The 14,823-nt window shown below is 35.5% G+C and overlaps 1 protein-coding gene across 3 annotated transcripts in view; it reads left to right on the top strand.

Annotated features, from left to right (window-relative positions):
• The window catches only part of VPS13A (vacuolar protein sorting 13 homolog A), a 308,176-nt gene that overhangs the window by 98,789 nt on the left and 194,564 nt on the right, over positions 1-14,823 (top strand). For all 3 annotated transcript variants that reach the window (XM_069105632.1, XM_069105621.1, XM_069105624.1), the window contains 6 exons: positions 991-1,147; positions 4,403-4,482; positions 5,835-5,894; positions 6,122-6,278; positions 7,144-7,260; positions 7,343-7,446. In XM_069105632.1, coding sequence (XP_068961733.1) covers positions 991-1,147; positions 4,403-4,482; positions 5,835-5,894; positions 6,122-6,278; positions 7,144-7,260; positions 7,343-7,446 — 675 coding nt within the window. The remainder of the gene's footprint in view (positions 1-990; positions 1,148-4,402; positions 4,483-5,834; positions 5,895-6,121; positions 6,279-7,143; positions 7,261-7,342; positions 7,447-14,823) is intronic.

The raw sequence follows: 14,823 nt of genomic DNA, 5'->3' as shown, positions 1-14,823 counted from the left end.
AGCATACCCTTGCATTCAGTAATTACTCTTTTGTTGATGGAGTGCGATGAAAAGTCATCAGTGGGAGTCAAGTGGTTTTTTCCGTATTGCACCTGTCTACTGATTATAACTTAGAGAACTATCTTTCAGGGTCAGTCTGGAGGCTTTCATTAAAAAGAAGCCTATTCTTTGCCGATTACTATGGTCCCCATTAAGCTTTTTTTGTTTGTTTGTTTGTTTTTATTTATATTTGTCCAGTTGTTTTTCGGTCTTGTCTGACTCTTTTTTTAGTCAAGGAGTTGACTTTGGGGTTTTTCTTGGCAGAGATACTGGAGTGGTTTTCCATTTCCTTCTCCAGATGAGGAAACTGAGGCAAGCAGGGTTAAGTGACTTGCTCTCTTTAAATAGTACAGAATGCCATGGTCAGAAGGGACCCCCAAACCTAGTCCAACCTGTACTTGAATAGTAATGCCGTCAGTAGTGTACTGGGCAAGTGGTCATCTAGGCCCTACTTGAACAGACTCCTTGTGAGAGAACTCCATTACCTTCTGAGACAGTTCAGTCCACTTTTAGACATACCTCTTAGGAAAAATTTTCCCTTATCCTGAGCTAAAATCTTTCTGTCTGTAGCATGCACACACTTATTGTGCTTATTTATGTCCTCTGACACCAAACAAAACAAATCTAAACTCTTCCATCAGAGAGCCCTTTAGATCCATCTTGGTCATCCTCCTCAATGTTTTTAAGTAGCAGCTATAGTTTATTAATCTTTCTTTTTCCAGTACTATAAAGTTGATTGAAAAGCCACTTTTAAAAATTGCTGTGCATAGTTGTGTATTTCTTTAGACAAGAGATAATATTTACAATAAAAAGTAATGAACAGTGCAGTGATACTACTATGACCTTGTTATGCATTTATTTTAAGGAATAGAAAGAACTTATTACATTATTTCATTACAGTTTTTTGGTATGATTTTGATCTCTCTTCTCTCTCTTTTACCTCCCTCACAGGTTTTAATTCAATGTTACCGCCTTATTGAAAATTTGGAGCAGCCTGTGGTGGAACTAGATATTCTGGGATTAGGCACAGAGATTCAATTAAGAAGATTTGACATGCGAGCAAGTGCTTACTTGAAGGAAATTTGTTTAAAATGTCCGGAGTACCAAGGCATGATTCTGTCTGGTTTGTTATTGGGGAAAAATAAGTAAATAAAATAATTTAATTTAGCAATTAATATCAGGGGAAAATTCATAAGCTGCTGAATTCTAGATTTAGAGATAAAGGGTCCTTAGATGTCATCTGATTCAACCCCTGGATAGAACACTGTCTTTGGAGTCAGAGAACCTACACTGAAAGCCTGGTTCTCTCCTAGTTAGTTATGTGGCCCTTCACAACGTATTTCTTGAAGTTTTTATGTGAGTATCTAGAGGGGAATCAATATAAAAAATGATGTGAAGGAAGAATTAACTAGACTTGGCAAACTGGGATGGTGAAGAGGAAGGTCAAGGCTGTGAGTCTGTATAAGACTTGCTATTTTTTTCATGTTTGTTATCTTAAAGTTAAGTTGTTCTTCTGATTCTGCTTATTTCACTTGTGTGTCACTTTGTTTAAGTCTTCCCATGTTTCTTTGAATCCCTTATTTGTCATTTCTTTTAGTAAGTTACATTTTTATGCCATTGCCATTTCTCAATTGATGAGCAGCTATTTTGTTTCCAGTTCTTTGCTGCTATAGAAAGTACTGCTATAAGTACTCTTGTACAAATGGGTCCTTAGCCTCCATCCTTGATCCCTTTGGGATATATACCTAATAATAGTGTCTCTGGATCAAATTTTTTCCAGAATGGCTGAACAACCAATTCACAGCTCTCCTCACCCTACATTAGTGGACTGGTTGGTATAGCCCATCTTACAATTGCTCTGCTTAACCCTTTTAGCCCTATCGTTTACATCTTTCTTTCACCTTCAGAGAAAAAGAGCTGAAGTCGGTCCTCAGCCAATGATGGTTATTTTTGGAAATAATACTATATAGACTATTAAGGAATCTCAGCTTTGTTCCATGCTTTACGGACACTGGAGGGAAAATGCTCTGTGGTGAATCCAGGCAAATGGGCAGTGACTCACATAACTAAATAATTTGGAAGAAAGCAATGGCTTTACCATCACCTCTTCTCCCACTCCTTCTGTGGCCTGAAACTCATGTATACAAAATTACTCTTTTTCCTAGAACTGTTACTAGGGCAAGGTGAGGATATTATTGTCTTTTTCTTTTCCACAGGGGTTGTTGGACTTCATGTCCTGCCTTTGTGTCTATCTTTTCCCTATAAGACTGCCCTTGATTTTCATTTGAACTTGATTTTACAGTACAAAACTATTTAGAGTTGTGTTAGGAGTAGAGCACATAATACTTGATTTAGGACTTACACCTTTAGAGATGATTCTGAATCTCCTATTCCTCTACAATGTTATTGAGTAGAATTTGGAGAGAGATTATGTATGCCTTTTAAAAACATAATGCTTGCTCTGTTATTTTTGGAAGACAGTTAACTGATTGCATAGTAGTCACAAAGCATACAAAGTATGTTCCTTTGATTTGCAGTAGAACAAATCACAAGAAAGATTCTTGAGTAGTAGTAGAGAGTTGCACACAGAGTACTTGGTACATCATCTTCTCATCCCTTGTATAGCTCATAATACTTATGCTGCCATTCTTTTCTACCTCTATCATCTAGTAGTGCATAGATGCAGGGGACCTCAAGTGTTGAATTGGAGTTTTCACCAGTAGTAGTAGTTAGCTGCTATATTCTCTATACATTTCTCTAAGTTGCCCTTTTAATCTGATAAGCGTTAGGTAAAAATGTTCCTCTTTGTCAAAATAGTTGGGTCACAGGATCAGAAATTTAGAGCTGATGTAGGAACTCAGAGCTATCTAGTCCAGTCTATTTATTTTACGGATGAGGAAATAGACCCATGGAGGTAACAAGTGGACTAATTTGTAGTAACACAGTAAGCTTCAGAGGTAGAATTTGAACCCATGCCCTCTGAATCTAGAGCCTTTCCACTATATTATATTGCCTCTGCAGTATTCTATTGTGTTATCCCAAACTAAATTTCTAATAGTTAGCTCTGCTCTGATACACTAATTTTCAATCCTAGTATAGAAAATTCCTCTTCTTTTTGTCATGCTCCCACCACTTTTAAAAAATTATCTGCAGACAGCATGTTATGTGCATAACAAACTGAAAACAGCATGCATCTGGGCACATAATTGGCACTTACCAGGTATTTATTGATTGGTGAACAAAATCAAAGTTATAGCAAAATTAATTTGATACATATTTAAGTCAGTAGCTATTTATTAAACACATTACTTGTCAAGACACAGTGCTAGTATCTTAATGGTATCTTTTATTGAAGTTTTCTTTAATGTGGCAGAAATAACCCAGAGTTCCCTAAAGCTACCAAAAGATTACCTCTGACAGGTCCTACCAAATTAGATAAAAGCTTTGAAAATGGGCCTGAGGATGGTGTTATCTGAGAGACTAAGTTGGCTACATCAGGAGAGACTCTTGATCTAGGAGAGACTAGCTTAATCACAGGAGTGATGATTTTTTGTACTCTAGTAATTACAGATGTTTGAAATATAAGAGGTATTTAATGATGTATATGTGTATGTGCATAAAATCACTGATCTGTAGAATCATTTGGCATAATTGGTTATCAGTTCATGGATATGACATCGCTATTAGTTTCATAGTCTATATAGTCTAAGGTTTTTTTTTTTCTTTCAGTTTTTCTCTTTAATTTTCTAGTATTAGTAAGTGGTGCTGGGTCAATATTTTTTCTTATTTTCTCATATAGTTTAATGCTCATCACTTAGAAGTACATTTATTCTATTCCCTAACAGCTAGAGTTTCCTTTAACTTTATGCCATGTCTCCTTAACACTACAGAACTGAGGGTCCCTATGCCTTAGGCATATAGTGTTCTTCTCTCAACCCCTTTTCCCCATAATACTTACATGTCTGCTCCTTGCTTTCTCTGTTCATGTAAAAGTGCTAGCTGAAGCTGAACTAGAGACTTCAGCAAGAGGCAGTGGGGTGGCTCCTCTCTAGGTTGAGGGTGAATGTCATAAAAATCAGGAAAGACACCATAAAAAAATTAATTCTGAACCTCCTGAAACTTGGCATCCTGGAGATAGGAGAAAGGTTAGATGGGAGGAACTGACAAGGCAAGTTCCAAAACCTGAAACAGACATGTGTTCCTTCATTTCCAGTATTCCCAGAAAATAGAACACCATCATCCAAGGTTAGTGTTCCCTAGCCCCATCACTTGAGCTGTTTAAGCTGTATAGGTACTCTTGTTATCTTAAACCTTATTTTTAGCTGTTTTCCCATATGAGATATTTTTTTAAAATTGTTTTTAGATGAAAAGGGTAAACCAGTATACATTGTCACAACACTGGATAATACAGTAGAAGATCTGCTAATGCTGGAATATGTTAAGGTAAGTGATTATTGGTATAATCAGCTTATATAATGAATATGTTGTTGAAAGTGTTGTGTAGATCACTTTAAAATTGTGATCATATTATCGCCAAAATGATATTTTTTCTTTATTTATAATTTTCTTCACAATTATTTGTTATAGCTTTTATTTTTCCACACTTTAGCATCTTAACCAATAAGCATTAAATGCTTACTGTGTGCCAGACACTGTTAAAGCACTAAAGATACAATTTGCAAAGAATGAAATAATTGCAAGGAGCTTATGTTCTGATGGGGAATTCAAGAAGTACATATATTAAAACAAATACAGCATAAATATAAAGTGAATAATTACAAAGGTATTCAAGGTTGTTAAATACAACATAGTTTGGAATGGAGGTCATTAGCATTTGAGGAGTTGGGAGGAATCAAGTTAGGATTCATGCAGAAGATGGGTCTTGAGCTGCATCTTAGATGAAGAGAGGAACCCTATAAGGCTGATATAAAGGAAGCATACATTTCAGTAATGTGGGACAGTCAGTGCAAAGACATAGAGGTGGGAGTTGAGTGACATGTGTGACGAATAGAGAAAAGGCCAGTTTGTCTGGATAGAAGAGTAAAGGAAAGATAGTAATATCCAGTGGAAAATTTGAAAAATAGATTATAGACAAGTTGTAAGGAGCTTTAGAGGCTAAACAGAAGAATTTATGTTTGATTCTAGAAACAGTAAGAAGCCACTGGAGCTGTTTGAGTAGAAGAATGAGAGTAAGGAAAGAGTATTTTGGCATTAATATGTAGGATGGATTGTAATAGATGAGAGACTTGAAACAGAGACCAGTTGGGGGCTTTTGCAGTCATCTAGTCTAGATTTGATGAGGGCTTGAACTAAGTTGTAGCTGTGTGTGTGTGTGTGTGTGTGTGTGTGTGTGTGTAGAGAAGGGGAGCAAGGCAGAGGTAGAAATGTCAAAATTTGGCAGCTGATTAAATATGTAGGGTATGGGAGAGTGATAAATGCTTATCCTGAATGATTTAGGTGCTTCTTAGTATATCTTGCAAGTGGAAAATAATTTACTTTTAAAAATACATTTGAAAAGTATGTCTGATTATAGTCAGTGGGGAATTAAAGGTTTGGAGAAATTACATAGTATTTAGGTGCTTTGGGGATGATTTTGTTGTCAAATTTGGCATTGGTTATATAAAGATTTAGAAAGAATTAGATGTTGAAGGTTTTTTTTCTCCATGTTCACTACTTTTTACTTTTCTCTGTATTGTCTATCTTCACAGATAATTACATATACAAATGGAAAGGTTTAAACACATCATTTTAGAATTATAAATTGGTTATATGCCTCCTTTTTTTTCTTTGTATAGGCTGATAAACACGGACCAGACCTTAAAACTGTCTATGAGAATGTTATACAGCTGTTAAAGGTATAGGTACATTATAACCACAAGAAAATAAAAACCCTAAATATTTTATCTGTGTTTCTAATAAGTTGTTTTTGGAAATGGTTGTTTCCCACTAGATTGTAAACCAAATAAGAACTTTATCTTATATTTTGAAAATTCCCCCCTCATCCCTCTTGGACTTTTAACACAGTAGGTGCTTAATGAATATTTGTTGTTGATTAGATAATGCAATTAACTTTGGTTCATAGGTAAATTTTTCCTCTTTGGATATTCATTTGCATACTGAAGCACTTTTGAGTATTATGAATTTTATAAATAATCTCCTTCCTGGAAGAGAGGTAAAATCATCCTCAGAAATTCAAATTGTGGAAACTGAAGAAAAAGGAGAAATAATTAAGAAATTATGTAAGTTTTTAAAACTTAATTTCACATTTTATATTAAATAGAGCAAATTAAATAGAGGTTAACTTACTCAAATTCCATAATATTGGTATGTATTATTGTTAATAAAATTCTACCTGGTCTAAAATTTAAGTGTTAGGATTAGTTCTAGATTGATCAGATATAAATTATTATTCCTGTTGTTGTTATTCCAGACCTGTGATTTTATCCATGTAGGAAACTTTTAGTATATAGATTCCATACCCTATATACACTACACCATCCCACCATTAGAGATGTGAAATTAGCACATATAATTGATTACTTTTGTAGCCTATAAAAATGTTTGAAGATATAAAAAAAACCCTTTAATGATTTAGACATATAATTAATAGACAACTTAAAAATTATTAGGTTTTAGTTTCTGTTAGTGACTTATTCATACTTTTTATGATTTCTAGTTTGTTAACATGGTTTTTTGTTGTATTTTTAATGAGAGGCTTCTATAACTCCAAGTTAGAGAAAAAAATTTACTTTCATATGTATCTAAAGGGAAAAATGGTATTTTCCTTAGTCTGAGAATTCCTAGTATGGGACTTCCTTTACCAATCCAGGTCACATTCAAACTAAATTCACCAACTTAGAGAGAGCTTCCTAAGGTTCATAAATTCTAGGTAGTATACCCATCTTCACATAAGCACCAGAGGAGAAGTATGAGCTCAGGTTTTTTTTTACTCAAAGTTAATACTCTATCCATTGGATCATGCTGCTCTGTCACTTGAGTAATATTTCATTATTTCCTGACCTGATATTTTGCTATCCTGCTGACTTGACTAATATTTAAAAATAGTCCTTTATATTAGATAATTGTATTGCATTGCATCTACAGCTTCCAGGATTTTTAGGACTGAAGATATCATTACCCTTAAGTTCATTGCTGAACTGTCTTCCTTATGTATCTTTATTGAAGACCAAAGATATAGAATTGCTGAAATTACAATTGAAGGTAACAAATTTTAACCAAAATTAAATTTAAAATTTTCATTTGGAGCACAGATATTAATCGATACTTTTTTTTTCCTTCTTAGGGTTTGATTCCCAGGTGATAATGAGACACACCATAACTGAAGTAAATGTAAACCTGAAAAATATAATTATTTTAGATTCTGATGAAACGGCCTTATATAAGAAGGTAAGAATATGTTTGTCTGCTAACAGCAAACCATAAAAGTTAGTTCAGTTGATTCGCCTTTTATTATATTGGCTTTGGTACTTTTGCTTCTTTTTGTATTCTCAGAACTTAGGAAAGTACTGGCACATAGTGGGCATTTAATAAATATTTATTGACTGATAGGCATGGGTTTCTTTATTTTAAATGCTTGTGCCTATGGAAATATGGTTCCCTCAGAATCAGTGCAGTTTTAACTGTGGTGCTACATTCTTTGCCCATATAGGAAACTAGTTGTATTTTTTGGTACCTACAGACCAGGATGGGGTAGTCAAAGGTAGACTTGCTCCTACATCCCCTTTGTACATTTAGGACCTCTCATAACCACTCTTGGACAGTAAACAAGTCAGACTTGGGGATCTTATTCTGGCTCTCTGTGCCTTAGGGAGGCTATTATGACCCTGAATACTCTTTGGAGTTTATAAACACATGCTGATGGACAAGGCAATTTGGGGATCTTCTTTCCTCTTTTTTTTTTTTTACTAGCATGATAACTAGTTTGTGGTTTGGGGTCGAATTTTAGCGTCCTTTAGAGTAAATTGAAATCCTGAGTATAGTGTGAGGAAAAATAACTTTCCTAATCATGCTATGGTTTTACAAGCCCAAGAAATAGTTTTAGAACAGAATGGATCCATTGAGAGAACTTGCAGTCTTCTTGAGTTCAATATAGATCCATCTGGGATATCTGTTGGCTTTACATGCTGACCTGGGGACAGTATCTATCTTCTCATATGTCTCCTGTATCTCATACATATCTTCTTTAAAAAGGATCATGAGCTTTAATGCCTGGGAAGACAACATTATCATCAGTCTTTACGAAGTGTTACTTTTGCTGTAACTTGGATGGTCTGATTACATTATTTTTAACAGTATTGACATTTTTTCTTTTTTATATGACCTTTATTTTGAAATATATACTTAATCTCTCATCCCTTCCCAGTAAATCATCTTTTTAAAAAAAAATTAAAAAGAAATAGGGGAAAAAAAAACACTTCAGCAAAACAAGCCAAAACATTAACTCAGTCTAACAGCATCTACAATTTTCACAAACACTGTCCTCTGATCTGAAAGGATAGGAGGAAGTAGCATTGTTTTTTTTCTTCTGTGGAGCCAAAATTAAGTAATTTGTTACTAGTGCTTTCCTTATTTTCTGATTCTTACATGTAAAAACAAGTTTTAATGTTTGTTTTTTAAAATTTTGAATTCCAAATTCTCCCCCTTCCTCTTTTCTTCTTTCTCCTAAACCATCTCCCTGAGATGCCAAGCAATTTGATATAGATTATACATGTATAGCCATACAAAACCTTTCCATATTAATTTTGTAAAAGAAAACACAGATAAAAAAGAAACCCATGAAAAAATAAAGTAAAAACTCTTATGTATTGATCTGTATTCAGACTCAATCAATTCTTTCTTTGGGGATGAATAACATTTTTCATTATATATCCTTGGGAGTTGTTTTAGAATTTTGTATTGCTGAGAACAGCTAAGTCAGTCACAGTTGATCATAGCACAGTATTGCTGGTACAGTGTGCAATATTCTCCTGGTTCTGCTTACTTCACTTTGTATCACTTCATGTAAGTCTTTCCTTGTTTTTCTGAAAGCATCCTGCTTGTCATTTCTTACAGCATAATAGTATTCTATCTCAATCATTCATTCCAGCTTATTTAGCCATTTCTCAGTTGATGGACATACTGCCGATTTCCAGTTCTTTGCTATCACAAAAAGAGTTTCTATCATAGTTTTTGTGCAGAGGTCTTTCTCCTTCCTTTTTTGGCAGGGAGAGGGGCTGAATCTCTTTAGGACATAGACCCCAGTAGTGCTTTTGCCAGATCAGAGGGTGTGCACACTTCTATAATTCAATTACTCAGCAGAATGGTTGGATCAGTTCACAATTCTACCATTCTACCAACAGTGCATTAGTATCCCAGTTTTCCCACATCCCCTCCAACATGTGTCATTTTCCTTTTCTGTCATATTAGCCAATCTGATAGATGTGAGGTGGTACCTTAGAGTTGTTTTAATTTGCATTTCTCTGATCAGTAGTGATTTAGAGCATTTATGACTATAGCTTTGACTTCTTCATTTCAAAAATGTCTGTTAATATTCTTTAACCGTTTATTGATTGAGGAATGACTTAAGAGTCCTAGAAATTTGACTTAGTTCTGTATTTGAAAAATAAGAACTTTATCAGGAAAACTTGATGAAAACCTTTCCCCCAGTTTTATGCTTTCCTTCTAATCTTGGCTGCATCGGTTTTGTTTACACAAATGAATTTTAATTTAATTTCGTCAAAATTATCCATTTTATATCTTGTGATGCTCTGTATCTCTTGTTTGGTCATAAATTCTTCTCTGCTCCATAGATCTGAAAGTTAAAATGTTCCACGCTCCCCTGAGTTACTTGTGATTTCATCCTTTACATCTAAATCATGTACTTATCTTTGTTTGCTTGGTACATGGTATAAAATGTTGGTCCCTGCCTAGTTTCTGCGAAAAACTGCATGTATAGTTTTCTTTCTCTTATTTTTCCTTTTCCTGGTTTTGGTATCAGTACCGTTTTTGTGATTTAAAAGCAATCTGGGAAGACTCCTTCCTTATCTGTTTTTTCAAATAGTTTATATAGTATTGGAATTAATTGTGGTCCTGGGGAATGCTGAGGTACCCCCACAAGTATAATCTTACTATTTCCTTCTTTAACTCGTTTGCGTTTCCCTTTTAGAATTTGTATGCTATACTATTTGGTGCATATATATTTAATAGTGATTCAGAATTTTCCATGCTACCTTTTGGTGACATTTGATTTCCTTGCTTGTCTCTTTTTATTAGATCTGTTTTTGCTTTTGCTTTGTCTGAGATCATGAATGCTTTTCTTTTTTACATAAATTGAAGCATAATAATTCTCTGTGCCCTTACCTTTACTCTGTATGTGTGTGTGTGTGTGGGTGTGTATGTATGTATATGTATGTGTGTGTCCCTGTCCTTTAAGTGTTTCTTGTAAACAATATATTGTGTCATTCTGGTTTTTAATCTCCTCTGCCATCTGCTTCCATTTTATGGGTGAGTTCATCCCATTCACATTCACAAATACACATTGATTGCTTTGTATTTTCCTCCATTCTGTTTTCCCCCTCTTTATCCTTCTCTTTCTTTCTCTTTTTTCAACCTGTTCCTCTGTAAAAATGATTTGCTTTTTGATTGCTGCCTCTCTCAGTCCATCCTTCCTTTCCTCAGCTCCCCAATCTCTTATCCCTCTCCCTTCCTATTTCCCGGTAGGGTAAGGTACATTTCTGTACCCAACTGCTTATCTATGTTGTTCCCTCTTTCAGCCAATTCTGATCAACCTAAGGTTCAAGCATTGTCTGCCACCCACAAAACCCCATCTTCCCCTCTGCTATAAAAATTATTTTAGGCCTTTTTATGTGAGATAATTTACTCCATTTTACCTCTCCCTTGCCCCTTCTCTCAGTGTATCCCTCTTTGTCACCTTCATTTTGTATTTTTGGATGTCATCCCATCATCGTCAACTTTTATCCTTGCCCTCTATGTATACTTCCAATTGCTCGATTATTGATAAAGTTCTTAGGAGTTACAAGTATTATATTCCAATGTAGAAATGTAAAGAGTTTAACCTTATTGAATTGCTTATGATTTCTCTTTCCTGTTTACATTTTTATGCTCCTTGGGTATTACCTTTGAAAATCAAGTTTTCTGTTCAGCTGTGGTCTTTTCATCAAGAATGTTTAAAAGTCCTCTGTTTTATTAAATGTCCATTTTTCTTCTCCCTGGAAGGATTTATACTTGGTTTTGCTCATTAGGTGATTCTTGTGCATAATACTAGTTCCTTTGCCATCCAGAATATAATTTTTGAAGTTCTCCAGTCTTTTAATGTAGAAGCTACTAAATCCTGTGTTATCTTGATTGTGGCTCCACAGTATTTGAATTGTTTCTTTTTGGCTGTTTTATAGCATTTTCTCCTTGTCCTGAGAGTTCTAGAAGTGGGCTATAATATTTCTGGGAGTTTCCCATTTGGGATCTCTTTTGGTAGGTGATAGGTAGATTCTTTCAATTTCTATTCTGCCCTCTGGTTCTAGGATATCAGGGTAATTTTTCCTTAATTTCTTGAAATCTATGTCTAGGCTCTTTTTTTGATTGTGGCTTTCAAGTAGTCCAATAATTATTAAAATTTTTCTTCCTTGATGTGGTCATTTGTTTTCCCAAGTGAGGTATTTCATATTTTCTTCTATTTTTTCATTCTTTTGATTTTTAAAAATTCTTAATATCTCATGGAGTCATTGGGTTCCACTCGACCAATTCTAATTTTTAAGGAATTATTTTCTTCAGTGAACATTTGTATTTTCTTTTCCACTTGACCAATTCTGATTTTTAAGGAGTTATTTTCTTCAAATGAATTTTTGTATGTGTTTTTCCATTTTTATGCTTTTAGCAAGCTATTGACACCTTTTTTATGCTTCTCTTCTACCTCTCTTATTTGAGTTTCAAAATCCTTTTGGAGCTTTTTCAGGAGTTCTTTTTGGGCCTGCCAATAATTTACATTTTTCTTTGTGATTTTGCATGTCGTTTTAAAAACACTGTCATCTACCCCTTTTGTTTGTGTTTTGATCTTCCCTGTCACCATAATAATTTTGAATTGTCTGGCTCTTTCTTTTTTTTTTTTCTTTGGTGGCCTTTGCTCATTTTTCCCAGCCTGTTTCTTTACTTTAAAGTTGGGTCCTGTTCCATGGGTGTAGGGGGCAGTGTCCCAAGCTTGTCCTGGCTTGTGCACTGATCTGTGAGTGACCACAAGCACTCTTTTCTGCCCTGGGACTGTGACTGTGGGTCCCCTGCAGCTATGAGCTCTGATGTGCTTGTGCTTCTCCTTGCCCTGGGATTGTAACAAGGACCTTGGACCCAGGTTCTCATATTGTCAATGCAATGGAGTCCCGTACCTACTGCGAGGAAGGGGTTCCTTCTAATCTCCTTCTGACCTGTTTTCTGACCCCCTGTGGGCTGAGAGCTCTAGAAGTCATCCTTGCTAGTTTTGTCGCCCCAAACCCGTATGCTGCCTTGTAAGGGCCTAGCCTACTGCTGGCTTGCAGGGATGTTGGCTTGCTGTGCTGCACTAAGCCCTCACTTTCAGTCATACAGACTTTTCCCGTTAGTCTTCTAGGTTTTCTTGGGCTGGAAGATTGTTTCATCCTTGTCCTTTTGCTCATTCTGTCACTTCAGAATTTGTTTTAAGGCATCATTTTAAAGTTGTTTAGAGGGAAATTTAGGAAAGCTCAGCAGGGTCCCTGCCTTAACTCTGCCATCTTGGTTCTTCCTCCCTAGTGCTTTCCAGTATGCTGTTTTTCAACTGTTAATTTTCCATGGCACTTTTAAGAGGTTACACAGGCTGTTAGATACACCATGCCCATTTATTAATTTGACAATTAATTTGATGGAAGAACACAAAGATAAAAATGGTAGTCCTGGCTATGAAGGAGCTGACATTTTAATGTAATGAGACTGTGTATACATACCTAAGCAAATGTGAAGCAGTTTCCCGGATGTAAGGCATTAGCACCAGGGGTTGGATCATCAACATAGGCCTTATCATATAGGAGCTAGCACCTAAACTGAGTCTTTAAGGAAGCAGAGGTGAGGGAATAGGCTGCTGAAAGCACACCGTTTGGCAGGTCAGTGTTACTCCAGTCTGGCTTACCTATAAAGTATATGAGAAAGTGTGATGTGAAGTAAGCTTAGAAAGGTTGGAGTCACATGGCAGAGAATTTTAAATTCCAGCTGAGGAACACTAAGGGTGGGCCTTTAAAGATAAAGAGAAGGAAATTGTCAGATATGGTAGGTGCTGAATGTTGAGGTGGAAGGGAAAAAGGAAGTTGCCATTTGATTGTGGTGTTAAAAAGATTCTATCCAACCTTGTACCTACTACTAATTTTCTTTATAGACACTATGAAAAATAGGATTATATTTTTAGTTTCTGTGAGTCTAGCACTCAGTTGAATATGTTTAATGGGAAGACACATGTAGAAATTTACTTTGTACTTTTGTCTCTTTTGGAAATCAAGTCATATGAATAGGGTCATTTTATAATCTTTACCTACTGAATTGCTGCTTAGATTTTCTGTTCACTAGCCTTTAATTTAAGATTCATGCCCAACATTTATTCTTTTAATTAAATTTTATGTGTATTTTTAGTTTAAATCATTCATTTCCACAAGATTTTAAGTTACAAATTTTCTCCCCGTCTTTCCCTTACCCACCACCCCAAAACAGCGATCCTACTGTATACCCCCTCCCTCAATCTTCTCTTTCCTATATCCTCTCCCTATCCCTCTCTGACTATCCAGTTGGGCAAGATGGATATCTGTGCCCCAATGCCTGTATACCTTATTTCCCAGTTGCATGTAAAAAAAAAATAATATTAAAAAAAATTTTATAAGCATTTGATTTTAAAACGTCGAATTCCAGATTCTTTCCCTTCCTCCCTTGTCACCCACCCTTACTGGCAAGATAAGCAGTTCAATATAGGTAGTACATGTGTAGCTACACAAAACATTTCCATAGTGGATATATTGTGAAAGACTGACTATAATTCCCTTCATCCTATTCCACGCCCCCCTTGTTCTATTCTCTACTTTGACCCTTTCCCTTTTCAAAAGTGGGTGTTTCCAACTTCCCTCCCCCCCAACCTGCCCTCCCCTCTGTTATCTACCCTACTCATCCTCTTCCGCCCTACTCTCCTGTAGGGCGAGATACCCTATTTAATGTGTATGTCATTCCCTCCCTAAGCCAAATTCAATGTAAGTAAGGTTGATCCATTCCCTTTAGCCTTCCTGGTCTTCCCCTCCATTGTAACAGTTTTCCCTTGCCTCTTCTTTATGAGATAGTTTACCCCATTCTGTCTCTCCCCATCTCCTCTCATTATATTCCCCTCTCACCTCTCAATTTCACCTTTTAAGTATCATCCCTCTGTCTGTGTATACCTGTACACATATATACAAACACTCACATATGTATTCATATGCCCATATACCTTCCTATATAGATATATCTAAGTATGTATACATATATGTATGCACATACATATATGTGTATACACACATATGCACACATTTATGTTTCCTTCAGCTATCCTCAAACTGAGAAAAGTTTCGTCAGTTATAATTATCGTTTTTCCATGTAGGAATATAAGTAGTTGAGCTTTGATAAGTTCCTTATGATTTCTTTTCCCTGTGTACCTTCTCATGCTTCTCGTATCTGAATGTGAAATTTTCTGTTCAACTTGGGTTTTTTATCAAGAATGCTTGAAAGTCCTCTATTTCATTGAATAATCATATT

The sequence above is a fragment of the Petaurus breviceps genome, unplaced genomic scaffold, assembly GCF_028583685.1.
Source record: "Petaurus breviceps papuanus isolate PSGF00001 unplaced genomic scaffold, PetGlider_PUasm1.0 138, whole genome shotgun sequence".
NCBI lineage: Eukaryota > Metazoa > Chordata > Mammalia > Diprotodontia > Petauridae > Petaurus > Petaurus breviceps.
Note: the sequence above shows the minus strand (reverse complement) of the source record. Positions and strands in the feature narration are given on the sequence as shown.